This window comes from Rhincodon typus, chromosome 16, assembly GCF_021869965.1.
Source record: "Rhincodon typus isolate 14 chromosome 16, sRhiTyp1.1, whole genome shotgun sequence".
In the NCBI taxonomy this organism is placed as follows: Eukaryota; Metazoa; Chordata; class Chondrichthyes; order Orectolobiformes; family Rhincodontidae; genus Rhincodon; species Rhincodon typus.
The window spans coordinates 25,691,762-25,709,719 of record NC_063347.1 but is presented as its reverse complement, the minus strand read 5'-3'; the positions used below and the strand labels follow the sequence as shown (position 1 = coordinate 25,709,719).

The following is a 17,958-nucleotide window of genomic DNA, read 5'->3' as shown; positions in this document are numbered from 1 at the left end:
TGGAGAGCATTGAGATTATGCTAAGTGTGGGGGAAGCAAGTCATTTAGCATCTAATATATAGCATTCTTTTGGAATCTGTATTCAGGCCTGTCCAAATATAATCACTTAGCCTTATAGACATCATTGGTTATGTAAGGACAGATCCAAATAGGATCACTTCCACAATCTGAAAATGAAGATATTCTGATTGTCCTCAGTGCTCTCCCACCATCATCTAATGGCTGCCATTGCACTTAGCTCATTCCATTATTATTCATTTAATCATAGTCAGAGAATCCACTGCAATGGCTTCTGTTCCTGCTCTTGCACCATGACTTTTGATGCCCTTTAAGGAGATATCTTTGGCCACCTTCTATTGTTCATCAGCAGCATCACCAAGTGCACGGCACTAATTTTTGCATGTACACTGATGGCTGTACCTCACTTTGGCCTTTCTCTGCTCCTTCACTGTACGTAAACTGTTAGATTACTTAAAAAAAAAAACCAAAAGAACTGCGGATGCTGTAAATCAGGAGCAAAAACAAAGTTGCTGGAGAAGCTCAGCAGGTCTGGCAGCATCTGTGAAGGGAAAATTACTTGTCTGACATGGACACTGGATGAGTAGAATTTTCCTGCAATTCAGTATATTACTGGGAACTGAAAGCTTTGTCTTTCAGTTCCCATTCCTTAGCTACCAACTCAATTCCTCTCCCTAGCACTTGTCTGAGGCTGAGCTAGAGAATTCATAACCGTGGTTTTATATTTCCCCAAGATGGCCTTCCAAGCATATGTCTGTGTCATTACCCAAACTGTGTCTGTTTTGACCTGCGTATCATCCTCTACCTCTGCTCATTTGCTGCTGAAACCATCACTCCTTCTCTTGTTGCCTCCTGTCTTGATTTATTCCACTGCTTTTCTGACTGGCCTTCCACATTTTACCCTTGATAAACATATAGCAGTTGAAGAAACTGCCCATGTTCAAACTGACTGGGAGACATTTGTGGTAATGTCAATGGACTAGTCATCCAGATATTCAGGCTAATGGTCCAGCTCCAAAGGGTTCATATTCCACTATGGTAGCTAGTGGAATTTAAACTCAGTTAAAGCTCGTCTCAGTAATGGTAGCTATAAGGGATAATTGTCAAAAAACAAAACCTTTCTGGTTCACTAATGTCCTTTTAGGGAAGGAAACCTGCCATCCTTTCTTGATCTGCCCTACATGTAACTCCAGACCCACAGCAATGTGATGAATTCTTAACTACCCTGTGAAATGACCTAGCAAGTCACTGAATTGAAGGGCAGTTAGGGATGCGTAACAAATGCCAATGACACCCATAAAAGAAATTAGTCCTCCATACCCATCATTCCTGTGCTCAGTTAACTGCATTAGCTACTGGTTTATCAACACTTCAATTTTAAAATTCTCATACTTTTGTTTTCCAAATTTGCCAATTGCCTTTCCTTTCCCTATCCCTTCATACTCCTCCAAACCTGTAACTCCCAGCTCTCAACTCTTCCAAATCTGGTTTCTTGTGCATTCCTGATATTTAACCACTGCAGGGTTACCGCGCTTGCAGTTAGCTGTCAAGACCAGAATTCATTCCAGAATCCACCTTGTTTCTTTATTTCCATCTAGCACTTTGAGATGAACCTCTTTTGGTCATCTGTACTCATCTGCTTCTGTGACTCGATATCAGATTTTGCTTCGTAACATTCTTGTGAAATACCTTTTTAAAGTTTTGATTGTTTAGGTAGGGCTTAGCCTACGAAATGCTCTTCACTTTACTCACATTGTGGGATTTTTCTCTAACTTGCATTATAATTGATGTCCTGAGGAGCCAAACTTGCATTATAATTGATGTCCTGAGGAGCCAACGCAGCTTATAAATAGATTCTGAGGAATGTGGGGTGAGTAACTTGCCTCTCAACTCCCCCAAATCCTGCCCACCATTTAAGACAAAGCAGCCTTGCTTGGTATTCCATCCATCACCTGAAATATTGAGCCCCTCCACTACCAACGAAAAGTCATGATGTGGAGGTGCCGGTGTTGGACTGGGGTGAAAAAGGTCAGAATTCACATGGATTTCACAAGTTTTAAAATCTCCCCTCCTCCTAACACATCCCAAAACCAGTCCAGCTCGTCCCTGCCTTCCTAACCTGTTCTTCCTCCCACCTATCCCCACCTCACACCTCAAGCCGCACCTCCATCTCCTACTGACCAACCTCATCCCGCCCCCTTGACCTGTCCGTCCTCCCTGGACTGACCTATCCCCTTCCTAACTCCCTACCTACACTCACCTTTACTGGCTCCATCCCCGCCTCTTCGACCTGTTTGTTTCCTCTCCACCTATCCTCTCCTCTATCCCTCTTCTATCCGCCTCCCACTCTCTCCCTATTTATTTCGGAACGCCCTTCCCCTCCCCCTTTTCTGATGAAGGGTCTAGGCCCGAAACGTCAGCCTCTCTGCTCCTATGATGCTGCTTGGCCTGCTGTGTTCATCCAGCCCTGCACCTTGTTGTCTAGAATTCACATGACACAAGGTTACAGTCCAACAGGTTTATTTGAAAACACAAGCTTTCAAGCCTCACTCCTCCTTCGGGTGTAAGTGAGAGAGGTAGTATCAGACACAGAATTTATAAGTAAAAGATCAAAGGTTCATTGATGAGGATGTACTAAACAGACCTAAGATGCTGTTAAATCTTTAACCAGTTAGAAGATTTTAATTGATTAATATGTATATGTAAATCCCTGAATTCCTTTGAAGCCACTGTCCTGAGAAAACTAAAGGTTATATCAGTGTAAAGAAGAGGTGATATTTTAAGTCAGACAATGCTTGTTTAGGTGTGAGGCCTTGTTTAGAAGCTGTTTGTGTTTTGGTTTGGAGTCAGAGTGGTTTTATTTCTAAAGTGGGAATTTATAAAATGCCATGCTGTCTGTCTGTCTGTGTGTGGTGTGGTGGAGTCCCCTGTAGTGCGACATGAACCCAAGATCCCGTTTGAGGCCGTCCTCATGGGTACTGAACTTGGCTATCAGCCTCTGCTCAGTTGTTGTGTATCCTGAAGTCTGCCTTGGAGGATATTTACCCAAAGATCCGAGGCCGAATTTCCTTGACCACTGAGGTGTTCCCCCACTGGGAGGGAACATCCCTGTCTGGGGATTGTTGTGCGTTGTCCATTCATCCGTTGTCATAGTGTCTGCATGGTTTTGCCAATGTACCATGCCTCAGGGCACCCTTGCCTGCAGCGTGTGAGATAGACAACGTTGGCCAAGTCATGGGTGGTGTTCCCACGTGTGATGGTATTATTCGTGTCTTGCAGAGGTTACCGTGACAGGGTTGTATAGTGTTGTGATCGACGTTATCCTGAAGGCTGGGTGGTTTGCTTAAGGTTTGGCAGTTGTTTGAAGGTGAGAAGTGGCGGCATGGGAAAGATCTTGGCAAGGTGACTTGAAAGGAATTTGGGGATTTACATGTGCATATTAATCAATTAAAACCTTCTAACTGATTAAAGATTTAACAGTATCTTAGATTTGTTTCATACATCCTCATCAATGGTGTGAATCTTCGATCTTTTACTTATAAATTCTGTGTGTGATACTACCGCTCTCTCTAACACCTGAAGGAGGAGTGAGGCTCTGAAAACTTGTGTTTTCAAATAAACCGGTTGAACTGTAACCTGATGTTGTGTGATTTCTGACCTTGACCAATGAAAAGTGGTAGCAGTGTGTAGCATTTGCAAGATGCACTACAGCAACTTATCAAGTTTCCTTTTGACAAATCCACAACCTCTGCCACTTAGAAAAACAAGGACAGCTGATACAAGGGAATGCTGCCATTGCAAACTTCTTTCCAAGCTACCCTGGCTTGGAATTGTATTGTGCCCCTTCATTGCCACTGGGTCAAAATCCTGGAACTGCTTCCTAACAGTATTGCAGATGCGCCTGAACCAGTTCAAGAAGGTGACTCATCCTCCTCACCACCACCCTCTTTAAGATAATTAGAGAAACAAGTGATGCCCACAGCCCCTGGATTAGTTAATTATGTGCTTCGTGCAATAGGCAGGCTATAGAAAACAAGGATCACGTTATTTGGCTCTTGTATACAATTTGACACTATACTGATACTTTGTAATGTTGATGGTAGACAAATTTAAAATGTTTAACGCTGTCCTGTCCTCTTGCCAATTGATATGAACTCATATTTTGGGCTAATGTTGAACTGTCAGGCGATACGTATTTAGTTTGATCTTGCTGAGTTAATACAGCTCGCCCTCATTTAGCACTCCTAATGTTGCTAACAAAAGGCTTGTTAAAGGAAAATGTGGTAATGAAAATTGCTTTCCCAAAAGACTTTCTGGATAACTTAGGCCCTGATGACATAAAGATTTTAAATTCGATTCCTGTTGGTACCTTGAGCCAAACTGGCCCAAAAAAATCTTCTAACTTATGAGCGCGTTACTTTATTTCCACTTGGTTCCCATTTGCCACCTCCCTCCAGTGATCCTCTTGCTCATAACGTGGATTCTGAAGAAGGAAGAGGCGAGCGGGAAAATTGGGTTAAGGGAGCGAGAAGGTGCAAATGGAAGGGTGTGTGAGGAATGTGGTGTGGAGGAGGGTTGAGGAAAGGTAGTGACAAATGGGTGGGAGTGAGAGGCTGGGGGAAAGCAGTGAGCCAACCTGCAGCTGGTTTCTTCAAAAAAAGGCATGCTTGGTAACTGCAGCAGTATTCAGGTACTTCACTAATTTGCAAACTCTCTTAAAACAAAGCACATGTTAAGTTCCTTCTATCTCTGAGACATGTTTAGAAGATTATTTAAACCAGAATACCTGTACTGATGTTAGAATGATACTAATTCATGCGCACTTGCCCTGACAACAAATTTGCTATGGTGTCCATTAATAATATTGGTCTTGACGGTTTCATTTACCTATTCAGTTTGAAGTATTTCACTGGATTTGTGAAACTGATATAAAATATTTTCATTTCAGGAGAATAATTGAATAAAATAAGATCTGGCATTTAGACAAAGATTACAGATAATATGGATCCAGTTAAGACTCGATTGATTTGAGTAGAAATGAAATTTGCCATACATCGGCATTCTTGGTGACCATTCCCTGTAATGAGGTACTAATTTGCATATGGTTGGGTTATTGTTAAAGAACTGAGTCTTGTCTAATTATATATTAATATTGATCAATGTTCTTGTAACATGAGTATAGGTTTAGAAGCTTTAAAAAAAATCTTTCAATAGATCCAAATATAACCACATTATATATTAATTTCCATCACTTTGTATTTAGCTGGAGGCATAAAGCAGCAGTCATCCATCGTTCTGTCATTTAATAGTGTCTCCTCTTCTTTCTAGCACACTCTCTCCATTGCCTCCTCCCCTTCTGAGTAATATCACTTTTGAATCTTTTTACTGATTTATTTGTTGATCAACATTGAATGTCTGGATCACAAAGTGTGATTTTTAAATAAAATCCTAGTTAAAGGTTTGAATTTGGACAGTAAAGTCATCAAAATTTACAATTTTGAAAGTAATTTTTAAGTTTGCTTCTTTACGCCAGCTGATGTGACTTCTGGTCTATTTAAATTAGATTCATAAACTTTGCATGATACTGCTTTAAGATACAATTGCCTTCATCTTTTCAGAGCCCAATTTTAACACTGCCTCAAATTTAAATGTTACTATGGTTACTGCTTACGTAAATATTTTCGTACCGCTCGTGTGAAAATATACATAAGCAACATTAAATAGGAAAATACTTCAGGCTGATGTTTGCTTCTCTTTTTGCCAATCTTCCAGATGGCCCAGTATTTAATTGGATGTGTTGAACATAACTAATAATTTTGAATTGAGTACTTTGTTTCTGAGCAGATCTACCAGACTAAGAAAGAGGAAGGAAGCTGTGGAGAAGCTGAACATAGCCATAGAAAGACATGAGTTCAGTACAATATTTGCTCTACCGCAAAATTAGAAAGTGTGCACTAACACCATAATAATCTGTTAATACGCAGAAAAGATCGATGCTTTCATCCACTGTCATGAATGTAACTATTTGATTCAAGTGAATTATTTGACTTTGTTTTTGCCTTGGGTGTTGCAGTACCTTTACTTACGGTTATAAAAACCACATTTTTGTTAGTCATTTTCAGCATTTCCTGTTCTAACAACAAGGAAGCGCAAGCCCAACATTGAAACATTTGATGTCGTACGAAATGTCTTTAAATGACAGGTTAAAAATGGAGTATAGTAACAAGATGTTTCACCATATGTATAGTTAGAATCCTATAGGTTGTGGCTTTCAGTGTGTGTAATGGGATCTTCCAGAATAAAACAGAAACCTGGAATGTGTTAAATCAAACTTGCCGATCTGTTCGTGACAAGAAATGATTTTTGAAGACACCAGTTGAATTGTAAAGAAGAACTTTATTAAATAATTCTCCATATTTTTACATTAGTACCTCCTAAACCTGCCTATCTTCAAGCCTTGTGTCAAGAAGCACCATTTCAGCTGATTCCTCCAGCTCCATCAAGGCCTTTGCCAGCTGACCCTAAGCTAACCAAGAGCACCTGTTCAGAGGCTGAGAGCAAAGAAACACCGGTGTTGTCTTGTGTCTCCTCCCTTATTGAGAAATTTGAAAGCGTCAGGTAAGTCATTCTGTCTGCCTATTTAAAAATGCAATCTTGCCGAGTTTTAAAAATGTTGTTGAGTCCTCCATAGATAATGTTTCTGAGCTTGTACATTTTTCTGTCACTTTCTTGCAGCAAGTGAGAGTGGCACGTAGCTCTCAACACTAATGCTGAGTTCTTTAAGCTCTCAGCGAAATACCTAAGTTACGTCTTTTAATATAATGACTTTTAGATTACAAATCATTTAAGAGAATTTTCTGAAGATTGAAAATAGCAACCTTGGTAAACTTGTTGCCTGTTTTAATAAAAAAGGGCAATCTTCAAGTAATTTCCTAAAATATTGACTTCAGGTTTATAAAACGTTATTTTTCTTTACGTTCACAAACCAAGTTGTACTGTCTATTGTGCACAGAAAGCATTTATCCTTCAACTGAATCAGAGATAGTGGGAACTGCAGATGCTGGAGAATCCGAGACAACAAGGTGCAGAGCTGGATGAACACAGCAGGCCAAGAAAATGATGAAGGGTCTAGGCCCGAAACGTCAGCCTTTCTGCTCCTATGATGCTGCTTGGCCTGCTGTGTTCATCCAGCTCTACACCTTGTTGTCCTTCAACTGAATCAGCTTTCAGCTACACACAAGGCTAAATTTGAGTTTTTCTCTTGCCAGTACAGCTGTATAACTAAGGGTTCTTGAAATGGTTCTTCCAGATAACATCTTTGGGCCTCAAGTATTAATGTTATTTCCTTCTATCAATGTACTCGTTGTATATTATTAAACATTTGCATTTTTAAAGGCGTAACCAATGCAGGAAACAGAACACTGATTTGATACCTAATTTTTGATTGTCTCATGCCCTAATATAACTGGATCAATCAGAATTTGTCAGTTGGTTAAAATGGCTGTGTCCAATCTCTGGTTCCTGAGATGATGTGTAGAAATTGGATTAAACTGCCCAGGGTTTTATCTACTCTTTAAATCCAAGGATAATACTGAAATTAATAATGTCCTCAGAAGCTTGGTGTTAGCCAGATGTACCAATAATGTTAAACATTATTGCTTAATTTCGAGAAAAGATATTGTTTTTTCTACATATCTTTTACCTCTTGTAAATCATGGATGCAGATTTATTTGATGTATATATTGTTTACAAATTCAAAAATAATAGTTTTTAAAATTTTAACGGGAATATAAACTGATATAGACATGAAGGGCTGAATTGGCCTCCTGTAGTATAAGCCTTTTTGTTTCTAAAATGTATTTCTATAACCAGAAAATTTTCCCCTAGTTGCTGTCTGGTCCACTGAGTATTTCCACCATTTTCTATTCATATTTCACATCTTCAGTATGTAATATTTTTGCCTTTGTGTTCAGTTTAATGGTATTTGTTCAAGTTAATTGTATCTATGTGAAATGTCAATGTGTTACTGCAGGCAGCTAAGTCCAGAATTCACCAAAAGAAATCAGCTGATTTTATCCTTGAAAATGGAGCGGTCTCAGGATTCCTCTGAGTGTGCAGCATCTGACAGTGAATTAGAACCTGCAGGAGATTCAGCTGAGGGTTCAACAGAAAAAACTGAATCTAATGAAACAGAAATTGGTGTGGAAGTGACGGAACACTCCAATGAGGGCAATGTTACAATGACAGACAGTAATGTAAAAGACAATGACTGTACAAGCATAGCCAGGACTCCAGAGGCAAGAGCTGCAGCTGAAGTTGGTGAGTCTACTCTGGAGCACAATGCGAATGGCAAAATACCCAACAGAGACAGTGGCATTGACAGTCCTTCATGTAGTGGGGAAGGTGAAGTTTTCCCTAATGAAGAAAGCACAGAGGAAACGAAGAATGTCAGTTCTATGGAAAATGGAAATGATTTGGAGATCAAGCCTGGTGATGTTTCTGAATTACAACAAAAGAGAGATTCCACTCAGGAAGATGATGATAGTGATATGGATGAAGGCAGCAGTGAAGAAAATGAACTAGCAGAAGTGCCTAAGATTGAACAGTCAGAAACAATCAAGGTAAGCTGTTACTTTCAGAGATTTTAATCAAACATGTGCACCAAAAGCACTAATTGGTAGAAGGGGAGGCGATGGCTGAGTGGTACTATCACCGGACTGTTAATCCAGAGATCCAGGTAGTGTTCTGGGGACATGAGTTCGAATCCCGTCATGGCAGATGGTGGAATTTGTATTCAATAAAAATCTGGAATAAGAGTCTAATAATGACCGTGAAATCATTGTTGACTGTTGGGGGAGAAACCCATCTGGTTCACTAATGGCTTTTAGGGAAGGAAACTGCCATCCTTACCTGCGCTGGCCTATATGTGACTTCACACCCACAGCAATGTGGTTGACTCTTAACTGCCTTCTGGGATGGGCAATAAATGCTGGCCTAGCCAGCAATGCCCTCATCCTATGAATTTCACAGGCAATGCAGTTTGTGGTGTAACATTTCAATTTTTTTCTTTTATGAACTTGTCTGCAATCACAATTAACCCATGCAAGAAGCACTATTTGAAGTCAATAGATTGTTAAAAGTTTTCCTGCAGTGATCAAAGAGAAAATAATGAAGCAAATTTTCTGGAATTGGTTACTCCGTATGCCTGCAATAGTTTGCTTTCTGCATACAAATATAATTTTTACCTTGAAAATAATGAATAACAGAATAAATGTAGCTGCCTCATTAAGTTTTTCCCTCCATCCTCTTCCTCAACTTCTTAATTCTTGTATTTCTCTTCTGGATTTTGAGACACAAGTTTTGCAGAGGCTAGTCACTCTGGGACACACCACAAATGATCCTAATACTGGGATCTTCCTAATATGACGTGCACCATCCAACAACACTCCCATTCACTTGCTTACTGAGATGCAACAGAGGTGTAAACATGACCAACTTATAAATGCATAACAGCTGAAGGTCTAAATGAAATTTAATGGTGCATGAATGGATATGACTAATATTGAGTGAAAAATATAACTTCATCCAGGATCAAGAAATAGTGATCAGGACTGTACTGCTCGCAAACAAAGCTTTTCATTGTTCTTGGATGCATGTGACAATAAATCAAATCAAGGACAAGGAGCAGAAAAATAGTAGAAATCAATGAAGAGACCAAACATAACAAGAACAAAGGATGTATAATAAACCTGGAATTTTGTCATGTGTATTTGCAGTGTATTATCCTCTGCGTGTAAGGATCAAAAATTGGTAAATAAATGCATATGTCCACTGCAGTTTTTTTTTAAGATATTAGCCAAACCTGTGGATATCATGGGTGTTTTGTAATGTTTCTACATTCACAGTGGAGAAGTGGGAGAGAATACTACATGCACACAAATGTATAAACATCAATGAAGGGGAGACGCTTAGATATGCATGTTTGATTGATTTATTGTCACATGTACCAAAGTACAGTGAAAACCTTTGTTTGTGAGTAGTACAGGTGGATCATAGTAAGCAAGAATGTACAGGTCAAAAAGACTTGGACAGAGGCATACAGGTTACATTGCACAAGGCGTGTGCTAGGCGAGATCAATGTTAGCGAGATCAGCATTATTTGAGGCTGGAGAGTGCATTCATCAGTTTAATAACAGCCTGGAAGAAGTTGTTCCTGAGCTGCTTGCGTGTCTGTTCAGGCTTCTGTATCTTCTGCTTGATGGAAGAGATTGTAGAAGATCATCACCAGGTTTGGATGGGTCTTTGATGCTTGCAGCCTTTCTGCGGCAGTAAGCCATGTAAATGGAGTCCATGGATGGAAGATTCACTTCTGTGATGGTCTGGGCTGTGCACACCACCTTCTGTAGTTCCTTACAGTCCTGGGCAGACCAGTTGTCATACCAGGCCATTATGTACCCGGACAGTATGCTTTCACTGGTGCATCTGTAGAAGTTGGTGAGGGACTATGTGGACATGCCAGATTTCCCGAGCCGCCTGAGGAAGAAGAGGCGTTGTTATGCCGCCTTGACTGTCACTCCGGGGTTGGGGGGTATGTCCGGGGCAGGTTGTCAGTTATCGTCACTCTGAGGAGCTTGACACACTTCACCCTCTCAACCTCAGTTTCATTGATATAGATGGAGGTGTGTTCTCCTCCTTTCTTTCTGCAGTCAATGATCAGATCTTTAGTTTTGTCAAGGTTGTTTTCATTGCACCACATCACCAAGCCCTGTACCTTCCTTCTGTATTTTGACTGGTCATTGTTAGATACCTGTCCCACTACGGTAGTGTCATCAGCGAACTTATAGATGACATTCGTTTGGAATTTGGCCACACAGTTGTGGGCATACAGGGAGTACAGTAGGGGGCTGAGGACACATCTTTGGGGTCTCCAGTGTTGTGTGTAGTTAGGAAATAAATTGTTGTGACTAACATAATGGAATTCAAGTTCGATAGATCTCCAGGGCTAGTTGGGTTTCTACTTAAGAATATTGAAGTGAATGGAAAAGAAAATTTGAAATGTATCAGTTAGAAACTTCTACAGCTCACCAGATTAGGGATATGTTCACAGATTGCCAGTCTTCTATTGACAATACATTTTTGAATAACTATGTACAATCAGCTGCAGGTTTACAATAAATAGTGGGAAAAATATATTGGAATCTGTTATCACAGAACTGGAGTTGTCTATTTGCCCCTTAAAGCCAGTCATACCATTGATGAAGATTATGGCTGATTGACCTCAAGTCCACTGGCCCACACTATCCCAGATCCTTAATTCCCTCATTACTATTGTCTTGAATATACTTAACAACTGAGCATCTGTAGCTTTTTAGGGGAGTTGTCTCAGAGATGTAAAATTCTTTAAGTGAAGACATTTCTTCACATCTCAGTCATTAATGGCTGACCACTTATTCTGAGACCTTGATTCTTTGTTTTACATTCTGAGTTGGGAAACATTTTCTTAGCAAGTGTTAGTAGTTTCTTAGCACAAGTTTCAATGAGATCACTTATCATCCATCTAAATTCAAGAGAATATACATCTAGGCTACTCAATCTCTCCCCATACAACAGTTTCTTAATTGCAGGAGGGATCTGGTGAGCCTTCATCGCACTCCTCCTTGGATGACTATGACCTTCCATAGGTAGGGAGACCAAAACTGGAAACTGAACTGAATTTTTCGAGAACTACAAGAGTTAGAGATAGGAGAGGGGGATTTGAAAACATTGTTAGGGTAGGTACAGGGTTTGCCTGTGGCGGAAACATGGAGGTCCTGTTGCTAAGAAGCTAATTGTCACTTAAGCAGCCTATCAAGGGCCTCTACATATGACATCTGGCATTTTATCTGCATTGATTGAGCCCTAGGCAATGTGGGATGTCTCTCTGCAGGATGGAGGAAGTAGGACCTCCTATTCATCCTCATTGTGCACTCTGTGGCCCAGGAGCAGCGATACTTTCCTTCCCAGATGTAACCTTTCTACCCTCATTCTTATTTCACACCCGCCCCCACCCCTATTCCTGTGCCTACCAATTTGCTCCACTGAACCACAGCCCCATTTCTCTTTGCTTTAAGGGCAGCACCCATTGCTGCTGGGAAAAGTTGGCATCTCTTAGAAGGGGTTGCTCATATTCTTAGAGATATGAAACCTGAAAACAGCCCAATAGCTGCAACATGGGTATAAAATCCAGCCACTCTCAAATAGCTAAGAAAGATACCTCTAAATGGCCTGTTAACGCAACAAAATCCAGCCCAGAAAGTGAGAAAAGCAAAATACTGCAGATGCTGGGAATCTGAAAGAAAATAAAACACTGAAAATACTCAGCAAGACAGGCAGTGAATGGGTGAAAGAAATAAAGCTAATGCTTCAGGTCACTGATCTTTCATCAGGACTGACTAAAGAACCCACATTTTTAAAATTCATTCATCAAGGTGTGGGTGTTTCTGGCTTGCCAGCATTTATTGCGTATCCCTGGTTACCCTGAGAAGGTGGTAGTGAGCTGTCTTCTTGAAGCAGTACGGTCCACTGCTGTAGGTTGACCCACAATGCTCTTAGGGAGGGAAATTCAGGATTAAGACCCAACAACACTGAAGGAACAGTGACTGGCTTGGAGGGCAACTTGCAGGTGGTGGTGTTCCCATGTATTTGCTGCGCTTGTCTTTCTGGATGAAAGTGGTCATGTAATTAGAAGGTGGTGTTTAAGGAACTGTGGTGAATTTCTGCAGTGCACCTTGTATATGGTACATCCTGCTGCTGTGTCAGTGGGGGAGAGTGTGGATGTGGCCCTGATCAAGCCAGCTGCTTTGTCCTGGATGGTGTCAAGCTGCTTAAGTGTTGTTGGAGCTGCACTGATCCAGGCAAGTGGGGAGTATTCCATCACACTCCTGACTTGTGCTTTTACATGGTGGACAGGCTTTGACAAGTGAGGAAATGAGTTACTCGCTGCAGGACACCTAGAATCTGACCTGCTCTTGTAGCCACTGTATTCATATAGCTTGATCAGTTCAGTTTCTGATCAATGATAACAATCAGGATGTTGATAGTTGGACAGTCAGTGATGGTAATACCATTGAATGTCGAGCGCTGATGGTTAGTTTCTTTCTTGTTGGAGATTGTGATTGCTTATCATTTGTGTGGCACCATTGTTTCTTTTCACTTGTCAGTCCAAGCCTGGATATTGTCCATGTCATATTGCACTTGAACATGGACAGTATCTGAGGAATTGCGAATGATGCTGATCGTTAGGCAATCATTGGCAAACATCCCCACTTCTACCCTTATGATGGAGGGAATGTCATTGATGAAGCTGTTGAAGATGGTTGGACCTAGGTCACTACCCTGAGGAATTCCTGCAGAGATGACCTGGAGCTGAGATGACTGACCTCCAACAACTACAACCGCCTTCTGTTGCAGGTATGACTCCAACAGCAGAATGGGAATCAGGTGGAAAACATTTACTTCTGTTTTGCTAAGGTTCCTTGAAGCTATACTGTCAAATGTGGCTTTGATGTCAAGGGCAGTCACTCTTACCTCACCCCTGCAATCCAGCTCTTTCATCCACATTTGATCTGAGACTGTCGCAGAAAGTTCAGAGGGGAAGTTACAAACCAAAACCAATAACGACAGGACCGTCAGCCAACATGAGAGGGAATACCGAAATCTTTTATCAGGATATAAATAGCAAAAGTATGGTAAAGGCAGGGTTAGAGTCCATGCACTAAGTACAAAGGGCATGGTTCAGGCACTAATTGGGTACTTGTGTTGTCTTTAATAAGTGTGATAGATGAGATAGTTGAGACCAGAGATTGGTTAAAAATTATGGAGGATAAATTGGATAAGTTGCTCTGTTTGAAGTTGATAATCTTGAAGACTGAATGAGATGTCGATTAGGATAATGGGGGAAGGATGGGTGAAAGTTGGGAAGGCTGTAATCTTCAAATCCTCCTTAGACACACAGGGATAGTGTTAGTGAACTGAGAATTGCAAATGTCACGTCCTTGTGTAAAAATAGGAAGGATTAGGTCAGTCCAGGCAGTTTAACCTGTGTGATGGGAAAGCTTTAAGAAACAATAATTTCCGCCAAAATCAACTGTCACTTGGATGTGTGTGGAGAAATAAAGAAGTTAAGTATGGTTTTGACAAGACCATGCAGTTAATCTGGTGTATGTAGACTTTGAAAAGACATTGAGAGCAGAGTTAAAACCTCAGCCCCATGAAGTGAAATTACAGTGCAAGTGTTGTCTGAGTGACAGGAGACAGGAACTGTTGCTCCACACAACAAATAATAGAAGTTGCTGGAGAAGCTCAGCAGGTCTGGCAGCATCTGTGAGGGGAAAAAAACAGTTAATGTTTTGGGTCTGGTGACCCTTCCTCAAAACTAATGGTGAATGGGAAAAAGTCAGTTTATATGCAGAAAGTAGGGAGGGGTATGGGTAGGGAGTAAACAATAGGATAAAAGATAGAGCCCGAAGAGAGAGTAAAACAGTTGGATAGACAAAGGAGTTGATAACAATCTAGCTGGGAGGGTGAATAGCTGTTAATGGGGACTGTAAGTGACTAATGTAGTGTGTAATGGCAGGCTATGTGATAACAAGGCCTAGTGTGTGGGGTAGGGGGCTGGGACTTGGGAAGGTTTAGACCCTAAAATTATTGAACTCAATGTTGAGTACAGAGGGTTGCAGGGTCCCCAAGTGGAAAATGAGGTGTTATTCTTCCAGCTTGCGTTGAGCTTTGCTGGAACACTGCAGCAAGCCAGAGACGGACATGTTGGCCAGAGAGCAGGGTGGTACATTGAAGTAGCAGGCAGCTCAGGATCTTTTTTGCGAGCAGAACGTAGATGTTCTGTGAAGCAGTCACCCAGTCTATGCTCAATTTCCGCAATGTAGAGGAGACCACATTGTAAGCTCGAGTGCAGTAGACTAGACTCGGGCAAGTGCAGGTGAAGTGTTGCTTCACCTGGAAGGTATGTTTGGGTCTGTGGATACTGGGGAGGGAGGAGGTAAATAGGCAGGTGTTGCACTTTCGCTAGTTGCAGGGGGTGGTGCCGTGGGGCTGTTTGGGGGTGGGGGAGGTGTTGTGAATGAAGGAAGAGTGAACCTTGGTGTCCCAGAGGGAACGGTCCCTGCGGAAGGCGGACAAGGGAGGGGAGGGGAATATGTGTCTGATGGTGGCATCTCACTGGAGGTGCTGGAAATGGCGTCTGATAAAATTCTGGATGTGAATGCTGGTGGGATGGTAGGTAAGGAAAAGGGGAACCCTATCGCTGTTGCGGGGGGGAAGAGAAGGGGTGAGGACGGAATTGCGGGAGATGGGTCGGACCTGGTTGAGGGCCCTGTTGACAATGGTTCTGGGGAATCCTCAGGTGATGAAGAAGGTGGACATTTTGGAAGCTCCCTTGTTGAAGTTGTCCTCATCTGAACATATGTTACGGAGACGGAGGAACTGAGAGAATGGGATGGAGTCTTTACAGGAATTGGGGTGTGAGGATGTATAGTCCAGGTAACTTTGGAAGTCAGTGGGTTTATAGTGGATATTGGTGGCCAGTCTATCCCCAGAAATGGAAACAGATGTCGAGGAAGGAAAGGGAGGAGTCAGAGATAGACCAGGTGAAAGTGAGGGCAGGATGGAAATTGGAAGCAAAATCAATTAACTTTTCCAATTCCGGATGAGAGATAGAGGCAGCACCGATGATATCATTGATATATCGGACAAAGAGTTGTGGGAGGTGTCCAGAATAGGACTGTGATAAGGAATATTCCACGTACCCCATGAAGAGACAGGCATAACTAGGGCCCATTTGAGTACCCATGGCCACTCCTCTGACCTGAATAAAATGAGTGGAGTTAAAAGAGAAGTTGTTGAGGGTGAGGACGACCTCAGCCAAGTGAAGGAGGGTGGTGGTGGGTGGGGATGGTTTAAATTTTTGCTCCAGGAAGAAGCGGAGAGCCTTAAGACCCTCCTGGTGGGGAACCTACATGAAAAGGGATTGCACATCCCATGGCAGAGAGGAGGCGGCTGGAGCCTGTAAATTGGAAGTTTTGGTACTGGTGTAAAGTGTCGGTGTAAAGTGTCAGAGAAATTGTGGGCAGTGATTGAACCAGGGGATAGAAGACTGAGTCAAGGTAGGAAGAGCACTGTTGTCAACAGGGCCCTCAGTCAGGTCACATCCAGATCCAGAAAATCATCAGACGTCATTTCCGCCACCTCCAGTGAGATGCCACCGCCAGACACACATTTCCCTCCCTTGTCTGCCTTCTGCAGGGACCGTTCCCTCTGGGACACCCTGGTCCACACTTCATTCACCCCCAACAGACCCCCATAGCCCCATGGCACCTTCCCCTGCAACTGGTAAAGGTGCAACACCTACCCATTTACCTCCTCCCTCTCTACTATCCAAGGGCCCAAACATACCTTCCAGGTGAAGCATCGTTTCACCTGCACTTCCCAGAATCTAGTCTACTGCATTCGGTGCTCACAATGTGGTCTCCTCCACATTGGGGAAACGAAGCGTAGACTGGGTGACTGCTTCGCAGAACATCTATGTTCTGCTTGCAAAAAAGACCCTGAGCTTCCAGTTGCCTGCCACTTTAACACATCACCCTGTTCCCGGGCCAACATCTTTGTCTCTGGCTTGCTGCAGTGTTCCAGTGAAGCTCAACACAAGCTGTAAGAACAACACCTCACTGGGGACCCTGCAGCCCTCCAGACTCAATATCGAGTTCAATAATTTTAGGGCCTAAACTCTCCCATGTCCCAGCCCCCTACCCCACACACCAGGCCTTGTTTTCACATAGCCTGCCATCACACACTACCTGTTGTTAGTCACTAATAATGCCCATTAACAACTATTCACCCGCCTAATCAGATTGTTATCAACTCCTTTGTCTATCCAACTGCTCTTTTCTCTCTTCGGGCTCTATCCTTTATCTAATCGTTTGCTCCCTCCCTCCCTATTTTCTGCAGTAAACCAACATTTTCCCAGATACCATCAGTTCTGAGGAAGGGTCACCGGACCCGAAACGTTAACTCTGATATTTTTTCTTCATAGATGCTGCCAGACCTGCTGAGCTTTTCCAGCACCTTCTGTTTTTTTTCCTGATTTACAGCATCCACAGTTCTTTTGGTTTTTACTATTGGTCCACAGTTATTTTGGAAGACTGGAGATGTATTTACAATACAGTCCCCAGAGTCTGGTGTTTGGACCCCTGCTTTGCTTGATTATGCATTAACAACCTAGTACCTCTTCCAAATTTGGACCTAACACCAAAATTGGAAGTTTTTTTGAATGCTGTGAAGAGAAAAGTGATCAACTTTAAATGGATGTCAATCTATTGATGGAGTAGGCAGCCAATTGCAGAACTGAGCAAAAAATTGCAAAAGATCAGTGAATAGGCCAGATAAAAACCAAAAGAACTGCCCAGACACTGTGCATCAGGAACAAAAACAGAAGTTGCCAGAAAAGCTCAGCAGGTCTGGCAGCATCTGTGAAGAAAAAAAATCAGAGTTAACGTCTCACATCCGGTGATCTTTCCTCAGAAAAATCACAATCCTTCTCTCTCTTTCTCTCCCTCTCTATCTCTGTGAATGGAAAAGATAAAAAAAACACTCAAAGCAAATTGGGAGAAGAATGGTGGATGCTGCTTAATGTAATGAAGTGTGAAGCAGAGAACTTCAGAAGTATCATTGGGGAACAGATAAGATCATCATCATCAAAAGAATAAGTGGGGAATAATTGGGGAAGGGGAATGGTGTCAGGTTGTGCATAAATCATTAGAAATTAGTTCTTGGAACTGAACAAAACTGAAGACTGAGATGATGTTGGGCTTCATCACAAGCATTTAACACAGTTAAAGCAAGGACGTTTGATTGCAAGTGCCTATTGCATTGCTAGTCATCCTGACCTGG

General features: G+C 42.0%; 1 protein-coding gene across 3 annotated transcripts in view; it reads left to right on the top strand.

Annotated features, from left to right (window-relative positions):
- The window catches only part of fgd (faciogenital dysplasia), a 213,084-nt gene that overhangs the window by 104,784 nt on the left and 90,342 nt on the right, over positions 1-17,958 (top strand). For 2 of the 3 annotated variants that reach the window (XM_048606534.1, XM_048606535.1), the window contains exons 3-4: positions 6,447-6,636; positions 8,051-8,639. In XM_048606534.1, coding sequence (XP_048462491.1) covers positions 6,447-6,636; positions 8,051-8,639 — 779 coding nt within the window. Of the gene's footprint in view, positions 1-5,818; positions 5,929-6,446; positions 6,637-8,050; positions 8,640-17,958 lie in introns of those variants that run through there. The other variant, XM_048606536.1, reaches the window with a different exon arrangement.